At 41.2% G+C, this 15,034-nt stretch overlaps 1 protein-coding gene across 1 annotated transcript in view; it reads right to left on the reverse strand.

Moving 5' to 3' along the window:
* The window catches only part of LOC126253315 (alanine--glyoxylate aminotransferase 2, mitochondrial-like), a 239,671-nt gene that overhangs the window by 17,885 nt on the left and 206,752 nt on the right, over positions 1 to 15,034 (reverse strand). Inside the window, exon 8 of the mRNA XM_049954563.1 lies at positions 11,134 to 11,355. Within this exon, the coding sequence (XP_049810520.1) occupies positions 11,134 to 11,355 (222 nt within the window). The remainder of the gene's footprint in view (positions 1 to 11,133; positions 11,356 to 15,034) is intronic.

Below are 15,034 nucleotides of genomic sequence, written 5' to 3' on the forward strand. Positions count from 1 at the left end.
AGGTGCCATAGGGCAGGACCAGGAATGACCTCTCCATAGTGACGCCCTCATCGCAGTCAGTGCCAGAGGCTTCAGCAGGGGCATTGGAAACAGGACCCAGCAATACATTTGGTCTCACCATTAGACTGAGGATGAAATGGGGGGACTGTGAGACGGCAAGCACCACTAGCCTGACAAAAAGATGTAAATTCTCGAGAAACAAAATGGGGGCCATTATCGGTAACCACAATACATGGAAGGTCCTCAATGGCAAAAATCTTAGACTGATGAAATAGTGGCTGCCATGGACATGGACGGACAACGTGCCACATAGGGAAACGGAATAGGCACCCATTACAATGAGGCAATACTGATTTAGGAAGGGCCCAGCCAAATCAACATGTAGATGCTCCCACGGGCAATGCAGCATTGGCCAGGGGGAAAGATGCTCACGGGGTTGCCTGTCCCATACATCCTTGTACGACCACCTACTCCAGTCCAGTCACTAACATCACCTAGCCCATCAAAGGCAGGGCTACCTCTGAAACCAGTCATGTGATTTACAAGCTAAGCTGCAGCCACTGTGCTGCATTCTATGTAGGCAACCAGTAAGCTGTCTGTCCACATGAACAGCCTTCGACAAACTGTGGCCAAAAAACAAGTGGACCACCCTGTTGCTGAAGACGCTGCCAAACATGATTCCCCTCATCTCAATGACTGCTTCACAGCCTGTGCCATATGGATCCTTCCCACCAACACCAGCTTTTCTGAATTGCGCAGGTGGGAACTTTCCCTGCAATACATCCTATGTTCCCGTAACCCTCCTGGCCTCAACCTTCGTTAGTCACTTTCCTCACCCATCCAGCCCCCTCCCTGTTCCCATTCCAGCACTACTCAGCCGTCATTTCACTGCCACACCCAGTCTTTTAATTTCTTCTTATTTTTATTTCTCTCCTTCCACTAGTTATCCCCTCCCCCCTCCGCACCTTCTCTCCTGCCCTCCATCCAAACTGCAACACTTCACTGTCCGCCACTCCCACCATATTATCCCTCCCCCTGCCAGCCCCAGCCTCCTCTTTACCCCCACCCAGTTGCCACTCCCACCATGCACTGGTGCTGCTGCTCACAGTGTAGTTTCAGCTCTCTGAGACTGCAGATGTGTGTGCAAGTTGCATTTGCGTGAATGTGTGTGTGCGTGTGTGTATGTGTGTCTACTGCTGACAAAGGCTTAATGGCCGAAAGCTATGAGTGTGCGAATCTTTTTATTGTGCCTATCGCGACTCAGCATCTCCGCTATATGGTGACTAACAACTTTCCTTCTCTGGTATTGTTACACTCCATCCTGGATTTTCCATTGTTTGATTAGTTTACGCTTATCTATACATGTCACCCTTTTGTTATCCCATTTCTTTCACTCAATCACTCCCTCCCTCACTCCCTCCCACTCCATTGAACCATTTGATTGGGATCAAGTGGACTACTTCTTAACTTACCCATTTATACAACCAACACAACTTCTTCATCAAGTCTGACATGAAGTTCATGATTTGATCCATTATTTATTATCTCTGACACACCAAACTTCAACATCCATCTGTTCACCAACGCTTGCACAGCTGTGACTGCCTTCCGGTCCAGCATCAGCACCATCTCAATGTAACAAGAAGAGTGGCCTGTTACAGTCAGCACAAAATGATTCCCTGCTGGAGTTTGTTTAAATGGACCTAACACATTCACCCCAATAACTTGAAATGGTTAAGTCACTTCTGGCAGTCTCTGCAACAGCACTTGCTTCCAACTTACATCTTGACATTGTGCACACAATTCCTTGCATACTGATCGACATCACCTTTTCTTCCTCTCCATCAGTATTTCTCTGCCATCCTCTGATTCATTGCTCTGCACCTTTCATGGCCAGACAAAATATGATCATGCATTTCTCTTAGCACCTCTTCCCTTAGCTTCACTGGCACAACCACTTGTTGCCCCAGTCTCATCTCCTTACATAAAAAATCATCACACATACCAAACTGCTGCTATTTACTGTACTGCTCACATGAAACTCAGCACTCTGTGCTGCTTGCCACTCAGTTAAGTCTTGATCCAGTGCCCGACCTTCCTGCTTAGTGCATCCACATTTCCATATTTCTTCCCTGGTTTGTGGAGTACTTTGTACCCAAATTCACTGAGTTTTAATGGCCACCTCATCAGTCTACTGGGTGGGTCCTTCAACCTTAGTAACCACCTCAAAGCATCATGGTCAGTCACTACTTTAAACTTCCTCCTATACAGGTAACAATGGAAGTATACTACTACATACATTAGGCTAAACATCTCTCTCCATGGTAGAATAATTACTCTCAGCTCCATTCATGTGTTTCGATTCAAAAGTAGTAGGGCGTTCTCAATTGACCTGGCTCAAAACACACCCAAGAGCATGGTTCAATGCATCGCACAATACTATAAATTCTGTCCAAAAGTGCACGAATACCAACACTGCACCTATCATCTATACTTACTTTAACCCTTCAGATGCTTTCTGACACTCCTCAGACCACACAAATTTGATATCTTTTCTTAGTAATTGCACAAGTGGTTGTGCCATGTCAGACAACCCTCTCACGAATTTTTGATAATAATTTATGAAGCCCAAGAAAGACTGGAACTCTTTGCTTTTTCCAGGCAGTGGGAAATCTTGCACCACCTGTATTAACCTCAGATTAGTCTTCGCACCTTTCTTACTAAGTACATGACCCAAGTAATTTACTTCTTCCAGTGTAAAATGACTCTTCTCAGTACTAAGTGTTAAATGTACAGCTTGTAACCTCTTTAGCACTTATCTCAGTTGGTGGTCTTGCATATCCCTTGAAAGGGATGTCATCCATATACGCCAATGTTGATAAGGCTTTCATCCATTCAACACTCCCACCAACCAAATGCTGGAATGTTTTTGGTGCATTTTAAACCAAATGACATTCTTTTACACTGGTAATATCCCCAAGGTATTGAAAACACAGTCTTCTATCTATCCTCTGGAGCCACCTCCAACTGATAGTACCCACTCCTTAAGACCATCATCGAGAAATACTGGCACTGCCCAAGATTTTCAATGGTTTTCATGATGCCCAGAATGGGGCAAGCATCAATTATTGTCTTACTGTTCAAATGGCAGTAGCTGCAGCATAATCGGTACTTCCTTGTAATGTCTGTAGACTTTTTCGGTATATGGGTAACTGCTGCTCTTCTGCTGTTATGCTAGCAGCTAATTGTTGATAGACAAACTCTTTAAAAATTGTCTGCAGAGACTGTGGCATCCTGTACAGCCTCCAGTACACTGGTGCTTTGTTCCCCTCAGGAATGCTGTGTTGCATCATGTGCATTGCAGGCAATGGGCCACATGGAAAGAACAAGTCTTTAAACTCCAACAGCAGTTCTTCTATCTGTGTCTTTTTTGTTCCCCTCACATGCTTAATCTTCCCACGTAAAAAGTCATCCGCCCATTCATGTTTTTCCTTACTCTAAACAAGAGCAACAGGTTTAAGTACATTCATGATAATCAGCTGCCCTGCAGGAACAGGTTAACTATACACAAGCCTGCTCCACTCCCTTTCAGCTTCCCCCTTCCTCCCTTCTGCTTTTCCTTTTTTTCCTTCTCTCCATAATCAACATATTCCTCATGTCCCAAGACCCATTTTCAATCAACTAATTGTAGTACTTGTGCTTTTCCTTTTTTCCTTCTCTCTATAATCAACATATTCCTCATGTCCCAAGACCCATTTTCAATCAACTAATTGTAGTACTCTCTTTGAAACTTCTCTCCATACTTTGGAGTTTTGCGATAAGCTGTACCATTCTCTTCAGCATCAAGTGCTGTTTAATCTCTTAGCCACCTCCACATTCTTCACTCAAAATTTATCTACTTCACCTCTTAAAATTTTAAACACCTCCCTGTGGTGCCCCCTGGCAGTACTGACAGACCTGCTCCCTGTGGTACTGACCACAAAGTGATTACCTCTTACCAGTCACACAAACACAAATGGGAGAAATACTTCAAACACACCACTATCCCAAACCTCTCACTACTTTACGTGCCTAAATATCCAGCCATATTCCTTGCTGTTCACAAAACAAAAACGAATTACTACAACACTTAACTGTAACACAATTGTATCACTTCTTAAAATAACTCAACTACTCTTTCCTGATTGACTGCTCATAACCACTCCTAAGCATCGAAACAATGACTAAACATAGCTTTATCTCCTGAATCACTGTACATGGCTACAGCTTATATACTATTTGACACTGAGTGACACTTCTTGCTCATGATATATTCCCCGTATCAACCAGGCAGAAACTAACACTTATATTTATGTCACCTCGAAATACCATGTGTATTCACCTGTCGCATACTGATCTTACAAGCACAACTCAACCCTTGGCAAAAACAACTGACTTGCCGTGACACTCACAGGCAGAACAGAAAAAAAGCTGAAAGACTGAACCCATCCCACCGGGAGTCGATGAAACTGCACATCCACAGTGGTCAAGTCATCATCTCCATCCAAAGATAGCAGTTGTAAGATACATATCAGACGTCACGCTGTGGGGGTTGATACACTCTCCACTGTCCACTGTTCATGACATAACTCTCCCGACACGATTCTGCAGGGTGTGACACTGATTTCAGGCACTACTCTATAGGGAAATGGATAGGTTGAAGTTAGATATAGTGGGAATTAGTGAAGTTCGGTGGCAGGAGGAACAAGACTTCTAGTCAGGTGACTACAGGGTTATAAACACAAAATCAAAAAGGGTAATGCAGGAGTAGGTTTAATAATGAATAGGAAAATAGGAATGTGGGTAAGCTACTACAAACAGCATAGTGAACGCATTATTGTGGCCAAGATAGATACGAAGCCCACACTTACTACAGTATTACAAATTTATATGCCAACTAGCTCTGCAGATGACGAAGAAATTGAAGAAATGTATGATGAAATAAAAGAAATTATTCAGACTGTGAAGGGAGACGAAAATTTAATAGTCATGGGTGACTGGAATTCGAGTGTAGGAAAAGGGAGAGAAGGAAACATAGTAGGTGAATATGGATTGGGGCTAAGAAATGAAAGAGGAAGCCGCCTGGTAGAATTTTGCACAGAGCACAACATAATCATAGCTAACACTTGGTTTAAGAATCATGAAAGAAGGTTGTATACATGGAAGAACCCTGGAGATACTAAAAGGTATCAGATAGATTATATAATGGTAAGACAGAGATTTAGGAACCAGGTTTTAAATTGTAAGACATTTCCAGGGGCAGATGTGGACTCTGACCACAATCTATTGGTTATGACCTGTAGATTGAAACTGAAGAAACTGCAAAAAGGTGGGAATTTAAGGAGATGGGACCTGGATAAACTGACTAAACCAGAGGTTGTACAGAGTTTCAGGGAGAGCATAAGGGAACAATTGACAGGAATGGGGGAAAGAACTACAGTAGAAGAAGAATGGGTAGCTTGGAGGGATGAAGTAGCGAAGGCAGCAGAGGATCAAGTAGGTAAAAAGACGAGGGCTATTAGAAATCCTTGGGTAACAGAAGAAATATTGAATTTAATTGATGAAAGGAGAAAATATAAAAATGTAGTAAATGAAGCAGGCAAAAAGGAATACAAACGTCTCAAAAATGAGATCGACAGGAATTGCAAAATGGCTAAGCAGGGATGGCTAGAGGACAAATGTAAGGATGTAGAGGCTTATCTCACTAGGAGTAAGATAGATACTGCCTACAGGAAAATTAAAGAGACCTTTGGAGAAAAGAGAACCACTTGCATGAATATCAAGAGCTCAGATGGAAACCCAGTTCTAAGCAAAGAAGGGAAACCAGAAAGGTGGAAGAAGTATATAGAGGGTCTATACAAGGGCGATGTACTTGAGGACAATTTTATGGAAATGGAAGAGGATGTAGATGAAGATGAAATGGGAGATATGATACTGTGTGAAGAGTTTGACAGAGCACTGAAAGACCTGAGTCGAAACAAGGCCCCCGGAGTAGACAACATTCCATTGGAACTACTGACGGCCTTGGGAGAGCCAGTCCTGACAAAACTCTACCATCTGGTGAGCAAGATGTATGAAACAGGCGAAATACCCTCAGACTTCAAGAAGAATATAATAATTCCAATCCCAAAAAAAGCAGGTGTTGACAGATGTGAAAATTACCGAACTATCAGTTTAATAAGTCACAGCTGCAAAATACTAACACGAATTCTTTACAGACGAATGGAAAAACTAGTAGAAGCCAACCTCGGGGAAGATCAGTTTGGATTCCGTAGAAACACTGGAACACGTGAGGCAATACTGACCTTACGACTTATCTTAGAAGAAAGATTAAGGAAAGGCAAACCTATGTTTCTACCATTTGTAGACTTAGAGAAAGCTTTTGACAATGTTGACTGGAATACTCTCTTTCAAATTCTAAAGGTGGCAGGGTAAAATACAGGGAGCGAAAGGCTATTTACAATTTGTACAGAAACCAGATGGCAGTTATAAGAGTCAAGGGACATGAAAGGCAAGCAGTGGTTGGGAAGGGAGTAAGACAGGGTTGTAGCCTCTCCCCGATGTTGTTCAATCTGTATATTGAGCAAGCAGTAAAGGAAACAAAAGAAAAATTCGGAGTAGGTATTAAAATTCATGGAGAAGAAATAAAAACTTTGAGGTTCGCCGATGACATTGTAATTCTGTCAGAGACAGCAAAGGACTTGGAAGAGCAGTTGAATGGAATGGACAGTGTCTTGAAAGGAGGATATAAGATGAACATCAACAAAAGCAAAACAAGGATAATGGAATGTAGTCTAATTAAGTCAGGTGATGCTGAGGGAATTAGATTATGAAATGAGACACTTAAAGTAGTAAAGGAGTTTTGCTATTTGGGGAGTAAAATAACTGATGATGGTTGAAGTAGAGAGGATATAAAATGTAGACTGGCAATGGCAAGGAAAGTGTTTCTGAAGAAGAGAAATTTGTTAACATCGAGTATAGATTTAAGTGTCAGGAAGTCATTTATGAAAGTATTTGTATGGAGTGTAGTCATGTATGGAAGTGAAACATGGACGATAAATAGTTTGGACAAGAAGAGAATAGAAGCTTTCAAAATGTGGTGCTACAGACGAATGCTGAAGATTAGATGGGTAGATCACATAACTAATGAGGAAGTATTGAATAGGATTGGGGAGAAGAGAAGTTTGTGGCACAACTTGACCAGAAGAAGGGATCGGTTGGTAGGACATGTTCTGAGGCATCAAGGGATCACCAATTTAGTATTGGAGGGCAGCGTGCAGGGTAAAAATCGTAGAGGGAGACCAAGAGATGAATACACTAAGCAGATTCAGAAGGATGTAGGTTGCAGTAGGTACTGGGAGATGAAAAAGCTTGCACAGGATAAAGTAGCATGGAGAGCTGCATCAAACCAGTCTCAGGACTGAAGACCACAACAACAACAACAACTCTATAGGGCAAGCAGTGGAATGATGGACCAGTGGGGCCAAGTGATGGACTGGTGTTAGAGTGAAATTTTTTATTAGACTTCAGTTAAACATCTTGTCATTGACAAGGTGAGGCAGACATGACCTACTCTGATGCAGCAAGCCAGCAATGGCCAACAGACAGCTGACATCAGCCCCAGCAAAGAGGTACATGCGTCTGTGCCCTGTGATGCTGACGTAGGTCTGGCAGAAATCTAGTGGCCCATCAGTTCACCGAGACCTTGACATCAGCAGCATTCTCCTTCTCGTACTGTGACTGCTTTCATCTGCAGAATACCTGTGCCCAGGTGACACAGGCCGGCTAGTGTCCACCATGGTGACGAGGGAACACTGTGTGCATGGGACACGACGCACTGCCCCCTAGCTGGAGTGTAATGGCAGCAGGCACAGACAGCAGGTGGGCAGCACTGTGGCACCAAGTCTGACAGTAGCTCTAGCCCGATCTCGAACTGATAACTGCAGCTGGCAGTGCCCAGTCGTCTCATCGTGTAGCATAGCCCTGGCATTGTGGTTGTGCTGCTTGACTCTGAATGAATCTGCCTCAAAATTCACAGTGCCAGGGCATATTTGTTGCTCTATTACACAGCCCCCCATCACATAGCTCATAACATCGTTCTTGTCATGGAATGGTGACAACATCTTGCTTGCTCTGATTGTTGTTGCTGTACAGCTAGTTTGTTTCACAATCCTTTTGCATACATGTTGCTATAAGCTATATGTCCCCATACTGTGCTTACTGGCCTGCGGTAGCTAACGCAACACTCCATGGCAGCTTTCACTTTAAACTAGATAACAACACTACATTGGTTCAAGTATGATGTTACCTGCATTTGGAGTTACACAGTGATATATTATTTGTTGTTACGTGAAACATTTACTCTATGTCACATACCCCATTTGAAGTGTGAATGAAAGTAAAATTTCAGAATGAGATTTTCACTCTGCAGCAGAATCTGCATTGATATGAAACATTCTGGCACATTAAAACTGTCTGCCAGACCGAGACTAAGCTCAGGACCTCTGCCTTTCGTGGGCAAGTGCTCTGGAAAGTTGTTGTTGTTGTTGTTGTTGTTGTTGTTATCTTCAGTCCTGAGACTGGTTTTATGCAGCTCTCCATGCTACTCTATCCTGTGCAAGCTTCTTCATCTCCCAGTACCTACTGCAGCCTACATCCTTCTGAATCTGCTTAGTGTATTCATCTCTTGGTCTCCCTCTTCGATTTTTACTCTCCACACTGCCCTCCAATACTAAATTGGTGATCCCTCGGTGTCTCAGAACATGTCCTACCAACTGATCCCTTCTTCTAGTCAAGCTGTGCCACAAGCTCCTCTTCTCCCCAATTCTATTCAATACCTCCTCATTAGTTATGTGATCTACCCATCTAATCTTCAGCATTCTTCTGTAGCACCACATTTCGAAAGCTTCTATTCTCTTCTTGTCTAAACTATTTATCGTCCACATTTCACTTCCATACATGGCTACACTACATACAAATACTTTCAGAAACGACTTCCTGACATTTAAATCTATACTCAATGTTAACAAATTTTTCTTCTTCAGAAACACTTTCCGTGCCATTGCCAGTCTACATTTTATATCCTCTCTACTTCAACCATCAGCAGTTATTTTGCTCCCCAAATAGCAAAACTCCTTTACTACTTTAAGTGTCTCATTTCCTAATCTAATTCCGTCAGCATCACCTGATTTAATTCAACTACATTCCATTATCCTTGTTTTGCTTTTGTTGATGTTCAGCTTATACTCTCCTCTCAAGACACTGTCCATTCCGTTCAACTGCTCTTCCAAGTCCTTTGCTGTCTCTGACAGAATTACAATGTCATCAGCGAACCTCAAAGTTTTTATTTCTTCTCCATGGATTTTAATACCTACTCCGAACTTTTCTTTTGTTTCCTTTACTGCTTGCTCAATATACAGATTGAATAACATCGGAGAGAGCTACAACCCTGTCTCACTCCCTTCCCAACCACTGCTTCCCTTTCATACCCCTCGACTCTTATAACTGCCATCTGCTTTCTGTAAAAATTGTAAATAGCCTTTCGCTCCCTGTACTTCACCCCTGCCACCTTTAGAATGTGAAAGAGAGTATTCCAATCAACATTGTCAAAAGCTTTCTCTAAGTCTACAAATGCTAGAAACGTAGGTTTGCCTTTCCTTAATCTTTCTTTTAAGATAAGTCTTAGGGTCAGTATTGCCTCACGTGTTCCAACATTTCTACGGAATCCAAATTGATCTTCCCCGAGGTCGGCTTCTATCAGTTTTTCCATTCGTCTGTAAAGAATTCGCGGTAGTATTTTGCAGCTGTGACTTATTAAACTGATAGTTCGGTAATTTTGACTACTGTCAACACCTGCTTTCTTTGGGATTGGAATTATTATATTTTTCTTGAAGTCTGAGGGTATTTCGCCTGTCTCATACATCTTGCTCACCAGATGGTAGAGTTTTGTCAGGACTGGCTCTCCCAAGGCCGTCAGTAGTTCCAATGGAATGTTGTCTACTCCGGGGGCCTTGTTTCGACTCAGGTCTTTCAGTGCTCTGTCAAACTCTTCACACAGTATCATATCTCCCATTTCATCTTCATCTACATCCTCTTCCATTTCCATAAAATTGTCCTCAAGTACATCGCCCTTGTATAGACCCTCTATATACTTCTTCCACCTTTCTGGTTTCCCTTCTTTGCTTAGAACTGGGTTTCCATCTGAGCTCTTGATATTCATGCAAGTGGTTCTCTTTTCTCCAAAGGTCTCTTTAATTTTCCTGTAGGCAGTATCTATCTTACCCCTAGTGAGATAAGCCTCTACATCCTTACATTTGGCCTCTAGCCATCCCTGCTTAGCCATTTTGGACCTCCTGTCGATCTCATTTTTGAGACGTTTGTATTCCTTTTTGCCTGCTTCATTTACTGCATTTTTATATTTTCTCCTTTCATCAATTAAACTCAGTATTTCTTCTGTTACCCAAGGGTTTCTACTAGCCCTCGTCTTTTTACCTATTTGATCCTCTGCTGCCTTCACTATTTTATCCCTCAAAGCTACCCATTCTTCTTCTACTGTATTTCTTTCCCCCGTTCCTGCAATTGTTCCCTTATGCTCTCCCTGAAACCCTGTACAACCTCTGGTTTAGTCAGTTTATCCAGGTCCCATCTCCTTAAATTCCCACCTTTTTGCAGTTTCTTCAGTTTTAATCTACAGTTCATAACCAATAGATTGTGGTCAGAGTCCACATCTGCCCCTGGAAATGTCTTACAATTTAAAACCTGGTTCCTAAATCTCTGTCTTACCATTATATAATCTATCTGATATCTTCTAGTATCTCCAGGGTTCTTCCATGTGTACAACCTTCTTTCATGTTTCTTGAACCAAGTGTTAGCTATGATTAAGTTATGCTCTAGAAGGTAGGAGACAAGATACTGGCAGAAGTAAAGCTGTGAGGACGGGGCGTGAGTCATGCTTGGGTCGCTCAGATGGTAGAGCACTTGCCCGCAAACGGCAAAGGTCCCAAGTTTGAGTCTCAGTCCGGCACACAGTTTTAATCTGCAAGGAAGTTTCAAAAGTAAAATTATATCTTGAGCAGAATGGATATTTTACCATACCTCCAAAACAGCTGTTCCGACAGCACAGGCAAGTGGATTTCCACTGAATGTGTTGAAATGCAAGGATTTCATTAAAGATTGTGCAATTTCTGTTGTAGTGACGACAGCTGCCAGTGGGAATCCATTTCCAATACCTTTTGCCATTGTTACAATGTCAGGCTGCACATCATGTCCCTCAAATCCCCAGAAGTGATCTCCTGTTCTTCCAAACCCAGTTTGCACCTGTTGATAGTAAATTATAGAAACATTCAGATGTCTGTTGTTTAGAGCATTGATACACAAAAAGTTATTTTCAGTAAGATGATGCAAACTATTTCCTGTTTTGGCAGGCATAATTTCTTTTGTACAAAGCAATGTGCTGAGGCTGCTGACACATATTAAATGTACAAACCTGCACCACTTAGGATATTTTTACAAAAACATAATATTTGTACAAAAACAGTTTAATAATATTGTTTTAGTCTATAAATTTGTAAAATAATACTAGTCTTGAATTACTTTTTCAAATATTTTGCATTTATATTGGAAGTATTTTTAAAGAGAAATGTTGATATTCCTTACCTTTTTAGAACATATTTTATGTTCAGTAATAACATTTCAGTGTTTGCATGGTAAAAACAAAAAAAAATGTAAGTTTTATTTATTTATTTATTTTTTTAAATTCTGAATTAAAATTATATGTCAGAGACTCAGACTCAGAGGATCTAACAACATCAAGACTGGAGTTACCAATGACTGCAAGGGTGCTCATTGGAAACAGGAGGTGATCATATGTGGTGACTTTAATATAGACTTTCTCACCCACAACAGAAACAGGGAAACATTGATTAACATTGCAAAAACTTATAATCTGTATGGCCTTGTAAACGAGCCCACTAGAATAACACCCACATCCAAGACAGCTCTAGATCAAATTTTTGCAAATAGAAATAAACTTAACCCAACTCTAGAAGTATACAATGCAGGATTCAGTGACCACCAAGTTGTCATTCTAAAGGTCGATGTTACCAAAGATACCTCAAACCCAGTCCCACCTAAAACTTTACGAAGGTTTTTCACCCAAGAGAACTTGAACAAGCTAAATGCCCTCCTTAGTAAAGAAAAGTGGACAGAGATATACACAGTCAATGATGTCAACACGAAATTCAACATATTTCTTGACAAAATGATCCACCACTTTGAAGAGGCTTTTCCACAAAAACCAGTAAGAATAAATAATAATAGAAACAAGAGTTGGATTACACCAGCTATAAAAATCTCTTGCAAACATAAAAGAATACTCCACATGTTATGTAAACAAAGTAGTGACTCCCCCCAACTAACAGAATACTATAAAAACTACACATGTATCCTAAGAAGAGTGATAAGACAAGCAAAAATGATGCAGAATGATGAGTACATTGACAAATCCAGCAATAAAGTAAAAGCAAGGTGGAATATCATAAAAAGGGAAGGAGGGGAAATGAAAGCTTCACATACGAACATAGAAATCAAACTCCACAATGAATCTATATCTAATCCCAAAGTTGTGGTGAACTCATTCAACAATTTCTTTACAAGCATAGCTGAAAAACTGGTCCAAGATAATCCTAACACAAATTACCAACCAGCAAACCAAAAATATCACACATGTGCAGAGTCAATTTTCATTACCAAAGTCACTGAAAATGATGTTGCAAAAGCCCTCAGAGAGTTAAAAAATTCATATTCAGCTGGAATTGATGGTGTCCCAGCAGCTGTAATCAAAAATTGTGAACACACAATTGCTGAACCATTAACTCACCTCTGTGACTGTTCTTTCCAGGCAGGTATCTTCCCTGAAGCTCTGAAACTTTCTAAAGTAATTCCTGTCTTCAAAAAAGGTGATAATAAAGATATGAATAACTACAGGCCTATCTCAATCTAATCCTGCTTTTCTAAAGTTTTTGAAAAAATGATGTCCAAAAAAATGATGGACTTCATTGAAAAAAAAAGATTTACTAAGTTTATCTCAACATGGGTTCAGAAGCAACAAATCTACAGAAACTGCAGTATATGATTGCATAAACATTGTTGAGAATGAGTATTTCTGTTGTGCTGTTCAGATATTAGAATAACAGTTAGACAAATAAGAGAGATTGCAATGATTGGGAAGACAGTAGAGCAAATATACGAGGGTCACTCCAAAAGAAATGCACACTATTTTATTTTAAATCCATCTTTTATTCTACATGTTTGAAAGTTTTACAGTGTATAGATACATCCTTTAGGAACAATATTTTCATTTCTCCACATAATTTCCATCACTCTCAACCGCTTTATGCTATCTTGGAACCAGCACCTGTATACTATGCTACCTTGGAACCAGCACCTGTATACCCGCACGGTAAAATTCTGGACCAACCTGTTGGAGCCACTGTTTGGCAGCATGCACAATGGAGTCATCATCTTCAAACCTGGTTCCACGAATAGCGTCTTTCAGTTTCCCAAAGAGATGATAGTCACATGGAGTCAGGTCAGGACTGTAAGGCGGGTGTTTCAGTGTTGTCCATCCGAGTTTTGTGATCGCTTCCATGGTTTTTTCACTGACATGTGGCTGTGCATTGTCATGCAACAGCAAAACATCCTGCTTTTGCTGATGTGGTCGAACATGACTCAGTCGAGCTTGAAGTGGCGTCACATATGCATCAGAATTTATGGCGGTTCCACTTGGCATGATGTCCACAAGCAAGAGTCCTTCGGAATCAAAAAACACCGTAGCCATAACTTTTCCAGCAGAAGGTGTGGTTTTGAATTTTTTTCCTTGGGTGAATTTGCATGATGCCACTCCATTGTTTGTCTCTTTGTCTCTGGTAAAAAATGATGGAGCCATGTTTCATCACCTATCACAATTCTTCCAAGAAATTCATCTCCACCATTCTCGTACTGTTCCAAAAGTTTGCTGCATACTGTTTTTCTTGTTTCTTTGTGAGCCACTGTCAATATCCTGGGCACCCACCTGGCACAAACCTTTTTTAACACCAACACTTCCAGTATTCTGCCAACACTTCCTTCCCCTATCCTAACGTAGCGTGACAATTCGTTCACTGTGATGCATCTGTCAGCAGTCAGCAATTCATTAACTCTCTGCACATTGTCTGGAGTGAGTGCAGTACGAGGCCTGCCACTTCGAGGACAATCCTCAATATTGCCGGGCCCGCTTTCATCACATAACCTGCTTGCCCACCGACTAACTGTACTGCAATCGACAGCAGCATCTCCATACACCTTTTACAACCTCTTGTGGATGTTTCCCACTGTCTCGTTTTCACAGCACAAGAATTCTATGACAGCATTTTGCTTCTGACGAACGTCAGGTGTCGCAGCCACTGTAAAACTTTCACACATGCAGAATGAAAACTGTATTTTTACAAAAATAGTGTGCATTTCTTTTGGAGTGACCCTCATAGATTATGATAGCCTCAACTCTTGTGAGCATGTAGCCATCATATCTGTTTGTAGGCTGGTGTGATATAGTCAAAAAAGTGTACATCACAAACGCATCATACACAAGCATTCATCGTCAGTTCCAGTTTGCATGAGCTTTCGTATGAAAGTCCAGAAATGCATCACTGTAGTCAAGTATAGGGGACTACTAGTGTCTCTATGAGCTTATCTTTAGGCTCAAAAGAAAATAATTTTCTATATTTCTGTAGTGAGTGAAGTGATGCTGACAGCTTCTTACAGAGGGCAGTTGTGTGTTCATAGTCCGGTCTGAATGATTGTCCACAATTATCACCAATTTCTTTGCAGGAAAATGAAGTTATTTCTGTGCCATTTTTGAGTAATGGTGAAGAGATTCGCAAACTGAGGGGTAATAAGTCTTTTGTGAGTGAATAAGACTGCTTGCATTTTAGGTGGATTAAGTTTCAAACTTACACTC

Source organism: Schistocerca nitens, chromosome 4 (genome assembly GCF_023898315.1).
Source record: "Schistocerca nitens isolate TAMUIC-IGC-003100 chromosome 4, iqSchNite1.1, whole genome shotgun sequence".
Lineage (NCBI taxonomy): Eukaryota > Metazoa > Arthropoda > Insecta > Orthoptera > Acrididae > Schistocerca > Schistocerca nitens.